The following is a 13779-nucleotide window of genomic DNA, read 5'->3' as shown; positions in this document are numbered from 1 at the left end:
ACAAAAAAAACCCCAAACAAACGAAGAAAATCACCCAAACACAACCTGACAAAACATCGCACCGAACTTTCCACGTTTCTCAGATGTGCTCAAACCAAAGGTGGGCCTGTCAGGGGGCTGGAGGGTTGCCAGGTTGAAGCGAGCTGACAGGCTGGTGCTTTTTGCAGGCGACCTCCATAAATCAGAGCAAAGCGTACAATTAAGTTCAGTGGTAGTTGCCGTGCCCCAGGTGCACCAGCGCCTATGAATAACAGGCTTAAAGCCTGGAAGAATAGCATGGCCCAGGTTGGATAAGACATCCTCCTGCAGCACGGCGGGGAACGAGCACCGGCAGCACTCGGCTGGCACAGCCCGACACGGCCCAGACAAAGGCCCAGCCGCAGGCTGGAGCGCTCGGGCAGATCCACCCCGACAAAGATTGCTTTCTAATGCCTGTCAGACCTTCCCCCGCTCCTGGTGGCAGAGCTGAACGCCTTCCCGCGAGCATTCCGTGACCTATATATACCCACGGGTCGTGCCTCGGCAGACTGAGTCACACTCGTAAGGGAGCCGCGCACTAAGTCATCCGGACACCATTTCGCATCGCCCCTGACAGGCTGGCTAACAGTGCGCGCACGCACACACACACACACACACACACACACACACACGCCGCCAACTTGGGAGAACAAAGCCCGGCTCCACTGAGAAATATAAGCTCTGAACTCGGGAGAATTGCCGATGTTAAATACACCGCCACAGCTTCGCCGTGAAAAGTAGGGAAAGTGAAGGAGAAATAAAGCGGACAAAAAGAGCGCTATCCTTCTGGGTGAAGCGAGGCTTCACCTGGCCAGCAGGATCTGCTCCTACCAGCCACGCTGACTCGGCCTACCTCACCCTGCTCCTGCCCTTCAGGGACGCTGTTCGGCTGGGCCAGAATTACTTTTCCCTATCTGAGTACAGGGGGGTGGAAAGTATTTTTTAGTGGCTTTAGAATTACCATTAGTCTGTGTCTCAGTGTGCCTGGAATGCACATTGATAGTACTTTGCAGATGGCAAACTATAATAGGTGCATTTAGACAACTAACTTAAATATGTGTTTTTACACGACTGAACGTATGATTTAACCAACTCCCACTAGAGACAAGTCTACAGACCCCAAACAAGAATTCCAAATCTGGGAGAAACTGAGGAGGTATTTGCATCCACGCAAAACACTTTCTGTTAGCCAAAACCAGTCCTTCTATTCACAGTTAAAACACAGAGACATTTCAGATTAGTTGTCTCACAACTGAGATGTCCAGTACTACTCTCTGGTTTTATCCTCTTATCCCTGAGGCCTGCACAGCACACTGACAAAAGGGGATCAGCGAGAAGAAAACCTGCAGAAGGTCAGATGAGAGAATACCACTAAGGAAAACAAGGTCTGAAGAGGAAAACTTAAGTAGGATAACATAGAAGAAAGCATGAATTACAACTTGAGAATGAGCATACCATCTTTGACAAACTGTGCTTTGTGTCACTTAGTCAGCAGCCACCTACAGAGTAAGGTCAGATACCAGGATCTTAGAGAGCTGAACCATCTGACCCCAAAACACCCCAAAAAGCATGGGATGTTTCACAGGATTACGAGGGAAATAATTAACCCTTTTCTGTAATCTAAACATCCAAGGCAAGTCAGACACACTACTGATCCCTATTTTTCCATTTGGGAACATTCTCCCATGACAAATTCCTGACTAGAACCTGGATTAGAAAGATGTTCTACATCCACTGTGGAGCAACAAAACCACAAACCCTTAAACGCTCCCAAAATGTTAGGACTTAGACTTTCTTTACTATCTTATCTTTAAATTAAAACATATCCCCTTTATATAATGCTTTCACATGTAACAGAAGTAGGAAAAATAACAATGGGATGATAAGGTTTATTCCAGCCTGACTGCTCTGCTGAATCATTAAAAAGTAAGCTTTGGTAATGCTGAAGCCCACAAGGCCTGCCTGCAGGGAAGACAAAGGTAAATATTTGGCAGCTGGGGTAGTTCAAAAGGGAGATGAGGACAGGTGTGAAGAGGAACTGCCTCTGCAGACACGTGCATGGAAATCTTGCATTATTTCCTGTCCTTTCCCACAGGCAGCTCCTTCCTGCCTTTTGCAGAATGATCTGAGCTTTGGAGTGGAAACTACCAGTACCACCTAGGGACCTCTCTTCCTGTCCTCTGTCTCCCTAAGGTACTGCATCCTGCTGCTCACACCACTCCCCTTTGCAGCAGCCTATTCCCACTTCCGCAGCAAGAAGCCATCCCCTTTCCTACACAACAAATAGCTTATTTGCGTGCCAAAGAAGTCAGTCTCCACCTCTCTAAAAGAGGTAGGTATGCTAGTGCTCTGGGAGCAGCAGCCTGCCTACCCACTCACCCTAACCTCCTTCCCAGGCAGCTGCTGCATGTACGTGAAGGACAAGAGCTTCTCCTGCTGCAAGGAGGGGAGGAAGCAGATTAGAGAAGCCCTGCAAAGCACAGCATACTGTTTGGAGGAGATGGGAAAAGGGACAAGTTCCCACAAGGAGCTGCCTTTTGGCCCTTTCAAGTTGTTTCCTGCTTCTCCCACATTAGTAGGTGGTCACTCTCTAAGGTTTCACAGGAAGCAGCAGGAGAGCTATCAGCTGTGCTGCAGTGTGATCTTCTGAAACAGGTGCTCCACATCTTCTCCAGGGACAGGCTCAGAAGGAACAGACATCTGAGCCATGACTTAGCAGTTTAGACAGGGAAAGGCAAATAGTCCTACTACTGAAATAACCTGCATGCTTTGCACGTGCCTGAAGCTGGCTCAGTAACATGAAAAGGCCACATAATACTCTGCACTGAGCAATTTAATGAAAAACCTCCATTGGTGATCTCAGGTATACCTGCATTTTTCTTTTGATCTTTACTAGTTTGGACTACAGAAGATTCATTGTTCTTTTTTGTTTGTTTGCTTTGAACCAGCCATTGCTTTATCTGGCTTTCAGTGTTGGCAGGATTGGGCTCATAACAACGAATTAACGTGATCTTTCTTTCCAAGTCACAAACTAGACAGTACAACACAGTAGCCTCTGATTTTAGTGCTTTCTTTCTTTTTAAGATGTCATAGGACTCACAGTTCAAACAAGCATGCAATTAATCAGCTTCTTCCGTTCCTCCCATCTGACCTGTCCATCACATGAAGCTGCTTTTCAGTGAGGCAGGCTGCTCATTTTGTCACAACTTACACCAAATATAGAAGACACATGAAGGACAAAGTTTCTCTCCGTTGCTTGTTTGTTTAATGAAAAGATTTATGCTGTTAGTCAAAATTTAAACTGAAATGACAGACAGGGCTATGTTATGAGCTGTATTGCATTACAAAATGGTTAAGATGCAGCCTGTGTCAAATAGTTAACTGGGGCTTATAACACTCTATCCAAAAGAAAAAATAATGCTTTTGATAAATACATGTGTATGTCTGACTTTATTTATCAGAATTTTATGAGTGTAACTCTGTTCTTCTAGTTTAAACTAATTAGCTTATTTGGGAAACAAAATCATTTGGTTTTGCACAGCATTTAAAAATCTAAAAAAAGAAATCACACCATTCTTTTCAATGCTTAAATTAAAAATACTGAAAGATATTATTAGTAATTAGCACACTCATGCCACACACATTATTAACTTTCATCATAAAATTTCACTTGTATATAATCACACCATAATCTACGTTAAGTTGCTGGAATCTTACTCAGATATCGGAGAGACTTAGCGCTGCTGAAATATTGCAGCTCAGACAATTAATCTTTTGGGCTGTTGATTCATCTAAAAATTTGATGCAATGATCTGTCACTTAGACCGACTCCCCAGCCTGCGAAAAATTTGCTGCCAAAGCAAGCAAATTTCCTTTCACTGAGTTAAAATTCTACCAAAGCAGCACAGCATCCCAACACAACATCAGAGTTCTTTGGAGAAGTTTGATACTGAGGCCGACAAAATGAGAACAACCTTGTTTTCAAAAGAGCAGTTGGTAACAGCAAGACAAGTCCATTAAGGGAAAAAATAAACTTTCTCAACACCTTTGTGTAAGCATAAGGAACAACACATGCTCTTCAGTGCTGCTCAAAACATGTTTCTCTCACAGGTAAAACAACAGGGCTTAGGAAATAGCAGAATACTGTAGTCATCTAGCTACTCACGTACAAGAGTTATTGCAAGGGAAAGAAGATAAAGCCTTTCCAGAGACACAACTAAGAAAGCAGTGATTTGTTCCTTCAAAGGAAATACTGCTCCTTTAATCTGCACAGCATGTCCCAGGACTTAGAGAAGGCGTGCAAAGAGATGTGAAGATTGAGTGGAGAGGACAGACAAGTTCTGAGGTCTGATATCCAGCAGAGCCATAGGAACCAGGCATGTTTCTGAGCCACTCTTTCTAACCGTTGCTTATTAAACAAAGCTTCACTGCAGTCAGGTCCTTGTAAAAGTACACTAATTGACTAGTCCTGCAGTAAATGTTTTTCTACTTCCTGGTGCAAAAAATTGCTAGGAGATGCTCAATGCCATGCAGTAATATGGCCTGTTCAGCCTTTAAGCCTACGAATATCTGGAAATGGAGCACAAAGGTTATTTTGGCTGATACAGTATTTTGGTTTCAAAAACATACACTGAGAGAAACAGCTTGAAGCATTTTTTTTTAAGCTGTGACTTACTCTGTATATAAAATCACCCGTAGGACAGGCTGAAACACAGTCTGTATGACTTCTGCAATAGGATAGGCTAATCAACTGTAATTTATTGAACAGTCCACAATGCCAGATCAGGAAGACAACATTTGATTTTACAAGCCAGTATTTCTAAGTTCTTCAGGAAACATTGTCTCTGCTAACTGAGAAAAAAAGTTCATTCTTGCCAAAGGAGAAAGTAGTTTATTACTATCTGTGCCTCATTTAGCTGAAGCAGAACTAACCACTGATAGTCAGTCTTGCAGAATATATGCAAAGCTGATTCATTAGCTGCAATTTTAAAACCCTGATACAAATGGATTTTGCAAACTGATTCGGATTAACCAAGTCTGGCTGTGCTTCCATCTGGAAGTTATATTTTATAACACTAGCCACATCTTGAAAAACAGATTCAGATGTTTGGAACAAATTCAGAACAGTTGTAAGAAATTCTAGATACAAATGAAAAAAAATTGAGCTTTAATGTCTTTTTCCTCTCAGTTTTCTTTCAAGTGAGCATTATAATCATGGTGTTTAGGGAGTTGAGGGGTAAGGAAAGAATCTTTGTTATTATCTATGACGTATTTACTCATGTGTAACAGCAGTTTGTTCTCTCCTACTACTCAGTAGTATTTTAAGCCTATCCTTGTAAAGGGACACGATGCCGAGTGAAAACAGTAGAGAAGCAGGGTTGAAGCATCTGGTTTATCTACAAAGACTCTGTGTAGCAAAACTGTCTTTACATGAAACAGTAAAATGAGTATAACCTCTAGAGTGAGGGATATATTCACACATCAATATTCATTGAAAAACTTTTTTTTTTCTTTTAAAAAACAAATTTCTACGGCTTGTGTCAACATTAATTAAGTCAGTTGTACAGCTTGCAACAGTGCTGAACTTCCTTAGTTGGACAAAAACTTTTTTTTTTCCTCTAGGCCGCTCATCTCTGAATTTTGGTCAAACATAAATTACTGTTGAAGCACCTCTTAATATACAAACCACACGGAAGAATAGACCAGCATCAGAAGAAAATAAGCTAATTTTGAAACCTAACATTCAGAAATGTTTATGCCTTGAAAAGAAAAACTAACCTTGCTGGGTATGGCAAAGACTTCTGCCTTTCCCACGTGTTTAGAGAAATTGTGTAGCCATAAACAGGAAAGCCAAACAAGAGAAATGTGCCTGACAGTTTCTCCAAAAACATGGTATTGCAGATGACTGAGGACAAAAGACAAAACGAGATTTCTCCACTCACTCCATCAGATCACAGATCACCTAGAAATCCCACAAACGCTGTTCTCCATAACATACAGAAGTTTCCTCTGACTTACCTTGTCTTTTTGCTGTTCTTGGGTTTTGGCGTGGTATTTTTTGCTTTCTTTTCCTTTGGCTCTTTAGGGGTCTTAGGGACTTTGGGGGTCTTGGGTTCCTTCTTTTCCTTGGGCTCTTTAGGATCCTTCGGTTCTTTTTTGCCTTGGGCTTTTTCTTTTTCTTTTTATCTTCTTGGGAGCAATCCACTGAGTTCCTGCTTAGATTCTGGCTGTCAAGTCCCCCAGGAAAGTCTTCCTTACCAAAACTTTTACTGGGACCTTCTGCAGCAATGTGATTGTTTTCTTTTTCTTTTTCTTTTGCTGTGGCTGCGGTTCAACTGATGGCAGATAATCGTCACTTTTCACTAGCTGGGTATTCGGTCCACTAACCTGAGTCATATCCGGCACTGGTTTCTCTAAAAAAGGTTCCGATGGAGAATGCTGAGAGAGACAAACAGAAATAAAATTGTAGATTTGTAACTTCGATTTCTAAAACTTTGCTCTTTTGGAGCAAGAGGGAACAGTGGGAGAAAATACGAAGCAGGAGATTATGTTAGGTAGCACATCTGAAATGCTGCACAGCAAATCAGTAAAACAACAACAACAACAAAGCTTTCTGCAGTTAAAATGGTGGCAAAGCAACCAGAAATACTTGATGCAAAGGTAAAATTATTCTGTAATCAAGCTTGTATACAAAGTGGAATTACAGAAAACATTTAGACTCTTTAACTCTTAGATGCAAAAGGACAGTAATTGTTATTTCAGACATTTCTGTATTCAGAGTAGTTATTAGTAGAATAACTTGTTGCGATTCTGTTGCACTGAGATCTTGTCCTCCAGGAAAAAAAAATAAAAAATGTTGAAGTCTGATTCTGGATGTGCAGTAAGAAAATAAAGACATTCACAAGCTGTATTTACACATTAATTCACCTTGGTTCATGCTGTGATAGTAAGTATTTTGATCAGCACACAAAGGTTTAAGTCACTTTAAATTTAATATATGGTTACATTTTATGTCAAAGAAGCACAGCTCCCTGCTTGTAATTGAAACCTGCTACAGATTGGACAAAATATTATGTTATGTAATTGTGAAACTGCAAAAGCATCCTTTTTCAAACTCTATGTAGTGTATCAGACTTATGTCGGACTTTCATAAAGAATGGGAAAACCTCTGCATAATTATACAGATGCAAAGTGCTTAGACTAAGCATATTGGATATACTTGGAAGTTCTCTCTTTAATAGTTCTATTCTACCCAAATATCCACGAGTCTGCAAAGAAAAAGCATCTGAACTCTATTTTGACTTTGCAGCATATCCAAGCTCTGACCTGCTTCTCACTGCCTGCCTGCCGCTATACATTCATGACCGTGGTGATTTTCAAGAAAAAAAAAGTGCTAGCATGACAATGAACTGATGCTTTTCTTAAAGCTGCATAGAGGATCAGACCATCTTCTCATCCTCTTTATCTCTGTTTCTCCTACTTTTCCCTAGAAATTAAGTCAGCATAACTCTTAGTACAAGAATTCCCCATTAGCCATGGTCACAAAGTGTGGAAATAAGAATGTTACTTCTAGGAATAGGACAGTCTGTTTGTAAGGTTATTTGTCACATTTTCTCTTTTCTTCCAAATGGTACTTGAGAACAGCAAGTATGCAACAAATGATTACAAATCCTGTCTCCTAAGATTTAGGAAAATAAAATTCTTAATCATTTAACGAGAAAGTAAATGCACATGAATTTTTTTAGACTGTAAACTATTTTCAGCATTTCTTCCCAGTAGCAAAAAAGAAAAAACCAACAACCCATTATGCCCTGAGTATACCTGCATACTCAGAAACTACCCAAGCAGCAGAAGGAGCAGACCTACCAAGGGAGGGAGGGTACATACCCCTTCTGCTCTCTGGGAGAGTTTTGACTGCTATGAACTAGACACTCTGATTTGCTTTGGAGGAGACTCCAGGACAGAGGGGAAACCCAAGAAGCTGACCAAAGGTATGGGGCTACTTGTCTTGACCTAAATTTTTGCAGGCTTCCATCCTCCTCTTGTTTATTAAGATACTATTAAGCTCAGCAGAGCCTTAGTCACAATGGAAACTCAGCTACACTGCCAATCTGATGCACCCATTTAATTACTACCACATCTATCAGCTCCACCTCAAGGCAATCTCACATCAGGCATCCTGAATCAACACCTCTTCTAGAAAGCTGTGGTCACAGTAATACCTGGATAACTTCATGCTGGAGAGTTCATAAAATTGGATATCAGTGATTCCAATGAGTTCTACAGGCCAATTATGCATTACAGAAAATACATATACTTTGGATTGTTTTTAATGGTCCATTTAATGAATTGAGTTGAATGTCTCCTCAGATTTGTTTCTTATGTGACACAGAACAAAACTGTCTTCTCTGTACCTCATACCATTATGTGCTTTTACTGCTTACTATTTATTTTTATGTTGGAAAGGACAGGAATATCACACAGATCACTGATAACTTTTTTTTTATTTTTTTTTTTTTTTTTAAATTCAACAGGCTTTCAGAACAGTACTTCTAAATTTCCCAATGCATACATGACTATATCTTCTGTCATTTTCTATCTCATGCATCCTGTGTTTGATTTTCAGACACTTTGAGTCCAGGTTTCACCAATGCCTTCACTGAGCTGTTTACTACAAATCTCAGTTCTTTTTTTTTTTTTTAAATACTGCTCACTTGCTATGCCTAACATACAAGAAATCTTAAGTTTTCCATTATTTGTAAAAATTCGCATTTAAAAAGTGCTTTATGTTTGGTAATACACTATTTGTTTGTCATCTATAAGCTTCTGTGTGATACACTTTCTAGAATAAAATCAGTCAACTGTTTCAACTTCTTTCTTCCTCTTTTGAAACATGCAAAGCAGCCAAGCCAACAAATACTAAAAACTGCAAGAAATCCAGCTGAAGAATTAAATTTAGTTCTGTAAAACTTTCAAGATTTTACCTATGTTAGTAATAGGGCTGTGTCACTGAAAACAGTATGAAGTTTTTTATATGCTTGAGAATTCTTGTTACCGTTTTAATGTAACTCAAAAATATCATCTTTTTTCTAGTCATGGTTTGAACAACTTCCAACGCGGTCACAACCAAATTTGAGCATAAGGTAGAGAGCTTTCCAAGGTTCCACGACAGCAATGACAGCCCTTCATGATCTGACATGTGCAGTTTTATGACAAGGTCTGGCCATAAGGTTACATGGCAGCAACTGTTTCCATGCTGTAGTATTCAGTGCTCCCTATCACTGCGTTCAGTGCAATTCTGTAAGGTGTCACCCCATGAAAACTCATATTCTTCCTACCTCAAAAAGTTTATCCACATTCTCAGACTCATAAAACTACATTAAGTGCAAACTTTACACGTGAAACAAATACACAGTGCTTACAAGCTTTTATTTACCATGCCAGGGTAGGTATACAAATCAAATTGCTATGATTTTGGTTTGTATCATTCACGCCCCCCCGACATTAAGCTACAGACAGCCATCTCTAATTATGATTTGGTTGTATTTCCTTTTACTTGAAAATACAGTGGTTCTGCTACGTGCCACTATCTCCATAGGTTTGGCATGTTTTGTAATTCACTTACATGTGATCTTCTAAACCTAACGCTCTTTCAAAGAAACGGGTGCGATAACTTCTCTTTTCTAGGAAGTCTGTGTTTGCACTTTAGCAATATTCTAAAACAGCACATCCCTTACTGACAACCCCACATTGCTCCCTAGTGTGAAGCTGTGTAGGAGCAGCACAAGTCTGGTGAGCAGAGGAGAGAGGAAGCAGCTCAGGAGATGCGTTTTCATACCCCAAACCAGTTGTCTGCTCTTTCTTAGAAGGGGAGAACGGGAAGAAGAATAGGCTTTCACTAGTAAATATTAGTTTAAGCCTACCACAGGGAATTATTTCAAATAGTTCTTCTTTAGATCCACAAAGGATTAATTCTAGTTACAGGGTCATAATTTCTGATGAAAGAACACCATTTTCCATTTACAAATTAGGAAAAGATGCATATTGTGAATTTTTACCAAAAGACTGAAAAATCTATCTGCGTATTTGACAGAAGTCACTTCTCCCTCCTGCTTTTAACCATAACAAAGCCATAATTTAGCATGTTGGTACAGAATTTAATCTTCCATAGGAGAGGAATCAGTGAAGATTAAATACAAATAGGTATTAATCCTATTTGATATTGCAGCGGAATTATTTTTGGTATTATTTGAAATAAGGTGAAAAAGGTGCTCAAAAATATTGGTATGTTTACTAGACCCACATCTCTTTAAATCTTTTAGAGAAAAGCTGTTTTTGTAAACATTTAACAAAGAACAGATGGCCTGTTTTAATCATGCGAAAAAACCTGGAGCTCACATTAATACTCCTAGCACAGCCTACTGGGTCTAGTCACCTCCCTAACCAGCAGCACAAAACAGGCTTCAGTAATACCATTTAATTTTACAATGGATATTTTCTCATCAATTCCCCACGTCCGACAGTTAATCAATGCTATTAACGTGCAATATCACAATGCAGGACACTGCTAAAGATCACAGCTTATTAGAGCAACACAGCGATTCTTCAGCAGCTCTGAGCGTTCAAACCGTTAGCAGCTCAACAGGTTACCAGGGCAGTAATGCACTCGTGGCTTATCACTGAAAACCAACGACATCAGAGCCAGTTTTACAAGGAAACGGTGTTTCAGGTATTGTTCCTGGAACACTAAGTTTCCCTTTTCTAGATTGAAAACTTATTTTTAAACTTCCAAACATACATCAGCTAAGATTTGGTAAGTTAAAAACTAAGCTGCCCGCATTTCACGGCCGCTCACATATTTAGATCTAAGCTCATTCTCTGCAGCCCAAAGAAGCGATAGACGCCTCTAACCAGGCCTCTTATGTAAAGTAGCAAGATGGACAGGATGGGGGATTAACCCAGTGAGGGTTAGCGGCACCAAGGGAGGCTAAGGAGAATCCCTCTGTTGCTTGAACACGGATTGAACCGCAATCAACTGTACTTAGGTGCTGAAAGTAGATGAGTGGCAGCTCCCCAGTAGAGCAGCAGCTTGAGCCAATATTGAGCTCGTAGGATGGTGAAACAAGAGCAGCAATGTATGCGACATGACTCAGCAAACCTTGTGAAATTTAAACATCAGTGTTAAACAACAAAAGTCTCTCCCTCTGTTTTGTTCTGTTGTTGTTGTTTTTTTTAATTTTTATTTTTTTAAATCAGGACTATTTCAATATCTACTCTCTCAATCTCCTCCATCATTTTTTTAAAAGATTGCCTGTAACCAGAAGTTACTCAAATTTTCTTAGACTTTGGTTTATCAAGTGAGTTGTGTTACGGCAGAGTGAGCAACCAATCACTTCCCTCTGGTTCCAAAATACAAGACCCTCCAACACAATATATACAACAGAAATTTTTGGGTTAGGTAAATTATTACTGAGTATTCTCTTTTGCAGCAATTACAATTCTAGCTTAAATTATCACCTTCACTTGGGAAAAGTTAAATAGCAACCTGTGACCAAGGAAAGTTCTTTTAAAACAAAGGAAGAACTATAGCAGCACTTCTGGAAGCAGCTCTGTGGAGAGGCAGAGGATTCATATCCTTCGTGATAGCACTGTCCACAACGTTTAAGTCATTGTATGTATCGATTGCCCCATAATTCTTCCTTCAAAAATTAATGAAAGAACTCGTCATCCCTCTGGATTATTTAGAGCAAACTACTCATCTCTAAACAAATCATCTGGAAAGTTGCCTCGTGTCTGTATGCACGTCTCTGTCCCTGCAGTTCTCAACTTGCCCCCTCCATGCCTCCAGTACCAGGCCTGCCCTGCTGCTCCCTCCAGCTTAAGCTTCTTTGGCTCTTCTAGCCCAGCAGAAACTTTTCAGACACTGTCCTTCTGTGAAGTTCATGTGTCAGTACAAACTGCAGTGCGCATAGGAATCAACACAGCTTCAGAGATTTCCTTGTACAAATTCCTATAGTAGCAGAAATCCAGAAATATCCTCAAGAATACACTCACACAATTCTTCCCAAGATGTGCTTTACCAGTCAGTTTATCCTCCTTTATTGTGAGTGATAATTCCCTTCCCTATTCTGCGAAATGCCTGCCTTGAACCAAAGTTGTATATACATTTTTTAATTTACGGTATGAAAATGCTTTGGAGGGGCAACATGATGCTGAAACTCTGACGCATCACTAATTCAGAAAGCTAATTCAGAAACACAGTGTAGTTCTGAGGTGACAACTTGCATTTATAAGCCTACCAGTGTTGTCAGTGATCTTTTCTGCAATAAGACTGTATCAGATGAAAATGGAATACCATCTATTTTGCAAACAGAACAGAAATCTTCCAGTTTACAGAATTTCTTGCCATACTTGTACAAGATATGGATGAAAACATACAGAAAAGAGGGTTCAATTAATACCCTGGCAATAAATACTTAAAAATAATTTGTATAAAAAAATTAAATCAGGTGTTGTTGCAGAAGAACTTCACTATCATTTGATTTCTTAAACAATCTTTCTACTCTGTTATTGCTACCAGGGAATATTTTTAAGCAGATGGAACTACTGAAAAGTTAAAACATACTGATCCAAAGTTTTCAGAAAAATCTCTGAATCAAGACATTTGCAATACCAATGCTTGCAGCATCCTAACAGTAGAATGGAAAGGGTGCTCTCAGACACCACTGCAAGAGCTCATCCATTGCTACTGCAACTGACAATATCAACCAGTTACTGTGTGGGAGAAGAAAGATATGCTATATAAAAAGCGGTGTTTTTAATTGAGTCTCAACATAACTATAGCATTAAAATTCTTCATTTTCTGGTCATGCCCTCTATAGAGTAACATAGATTATAAAAGATGAATGACACTAATGTAGCCATCCAAAAAGCAAACGTTCCATCATATTTAACAGTAATCACATGTAGCAATGCTGTTTTGTGCTCACGAAGTGAGAGATATTCATGCCATGACTGCTGATGAGTCCATAGCTCAAGAATAACTCATTTTTCCAGAAGAGAGCTCTCCTTGTTGCTGACCATGGATCAAAATCACCAACGTAGATAAGACAGTATCAGACAAATGCCACTCCTAAGACAATGAAACACGTATTCTCCAGGCTGGCCTTTCATGTAAGAATCTACAAGAGCTACCACACTGACAGTATATAACTGTTAACGGAATGGGCCAAAAGACAAACATTTTTATTAATACTTTTATGTGACAAGTTACTTCTTAATATATCCTAGTTTAGTAGTATAAGGCTGTTCCCATTGCATGCAGGTCAGAAGCCATATATTATACAGAAGTCATATATTATACAGAAGTAGTTAGCCCAGGACCTACTCTCCACTCTCCATCATCACTGTGTAAGACAGGTCAAGGACTCAGGATTTTTGTAATTTTTATTTATTCTTACTAGTTTTAACTGCAGTGACACACGGCGAGGGTGGGACAATGAGGCACAGAATTCTAGCAGCAAAACTCATCTTGCTGCTGATGTAACTTGCACGCTACCTTAGCACTGCTTTCCCTGACCAGCCACAGATTTGCATACACTCTATTAGCAAGCAGTAAACATGTCAGAAACATGGTAACATGAGTTTAACAACACAAGTTTTGCAGAGTTGTGTTATGCTAACAGGTGGGAAAATGTGAGGCAGACCAGAAATAGCTCTGGAATATTACCAGAAAATGGCCCATAAATATCTTTTTTTTTT

The 13779-nt window shown here is 39.8% G+C and overlaps 1 protein-coding gene across 1 annotated transcript in view; it reads right to left on the bottom strand.

Annotated features, from left to right (window-relative positions):
* The window catches only part of CHD7 (chromodomain helicase DNA binding protein 7), a 108965-nt gene that overhangs the window by 49237 nt on the left and 45949 nt on the right, over nucleotides 1-13779 (bottom strand). The window contains 3 exon segments of the mRNA XM_019614055.2: nucleotides 6037-6169; nucleotides 6172-6318; nucleotides 6321-6456. Coding sequence (XP_019469600.1) covers nucleotides 6037-6169; nucleotides 6172-6318; nucleotides 6321-6456 — 416 coding nt within the window.

Source organism: Meleagris gallopavo, chromosome 3 (assembly GCF_000146605.3).
Source record: "Meleagris gallopavo isolate NT-WF06-2002-E0010 breed Aviagen turkey brand Nicholas breeding stock chromosome 3, Turkey_5.1, whole genome shotgun sequence".
Taxonomy (NCBI): Eukaryota; Metazoa; Chordata; class Aves; order Galliformes; family Phasianidae; genus Meleagris; species Meleagris gallopavo.
Note: the sequence above shows the minus strand (reverse complement) of the source record. Positions and strands in the feature narration are given on the sequence as shown.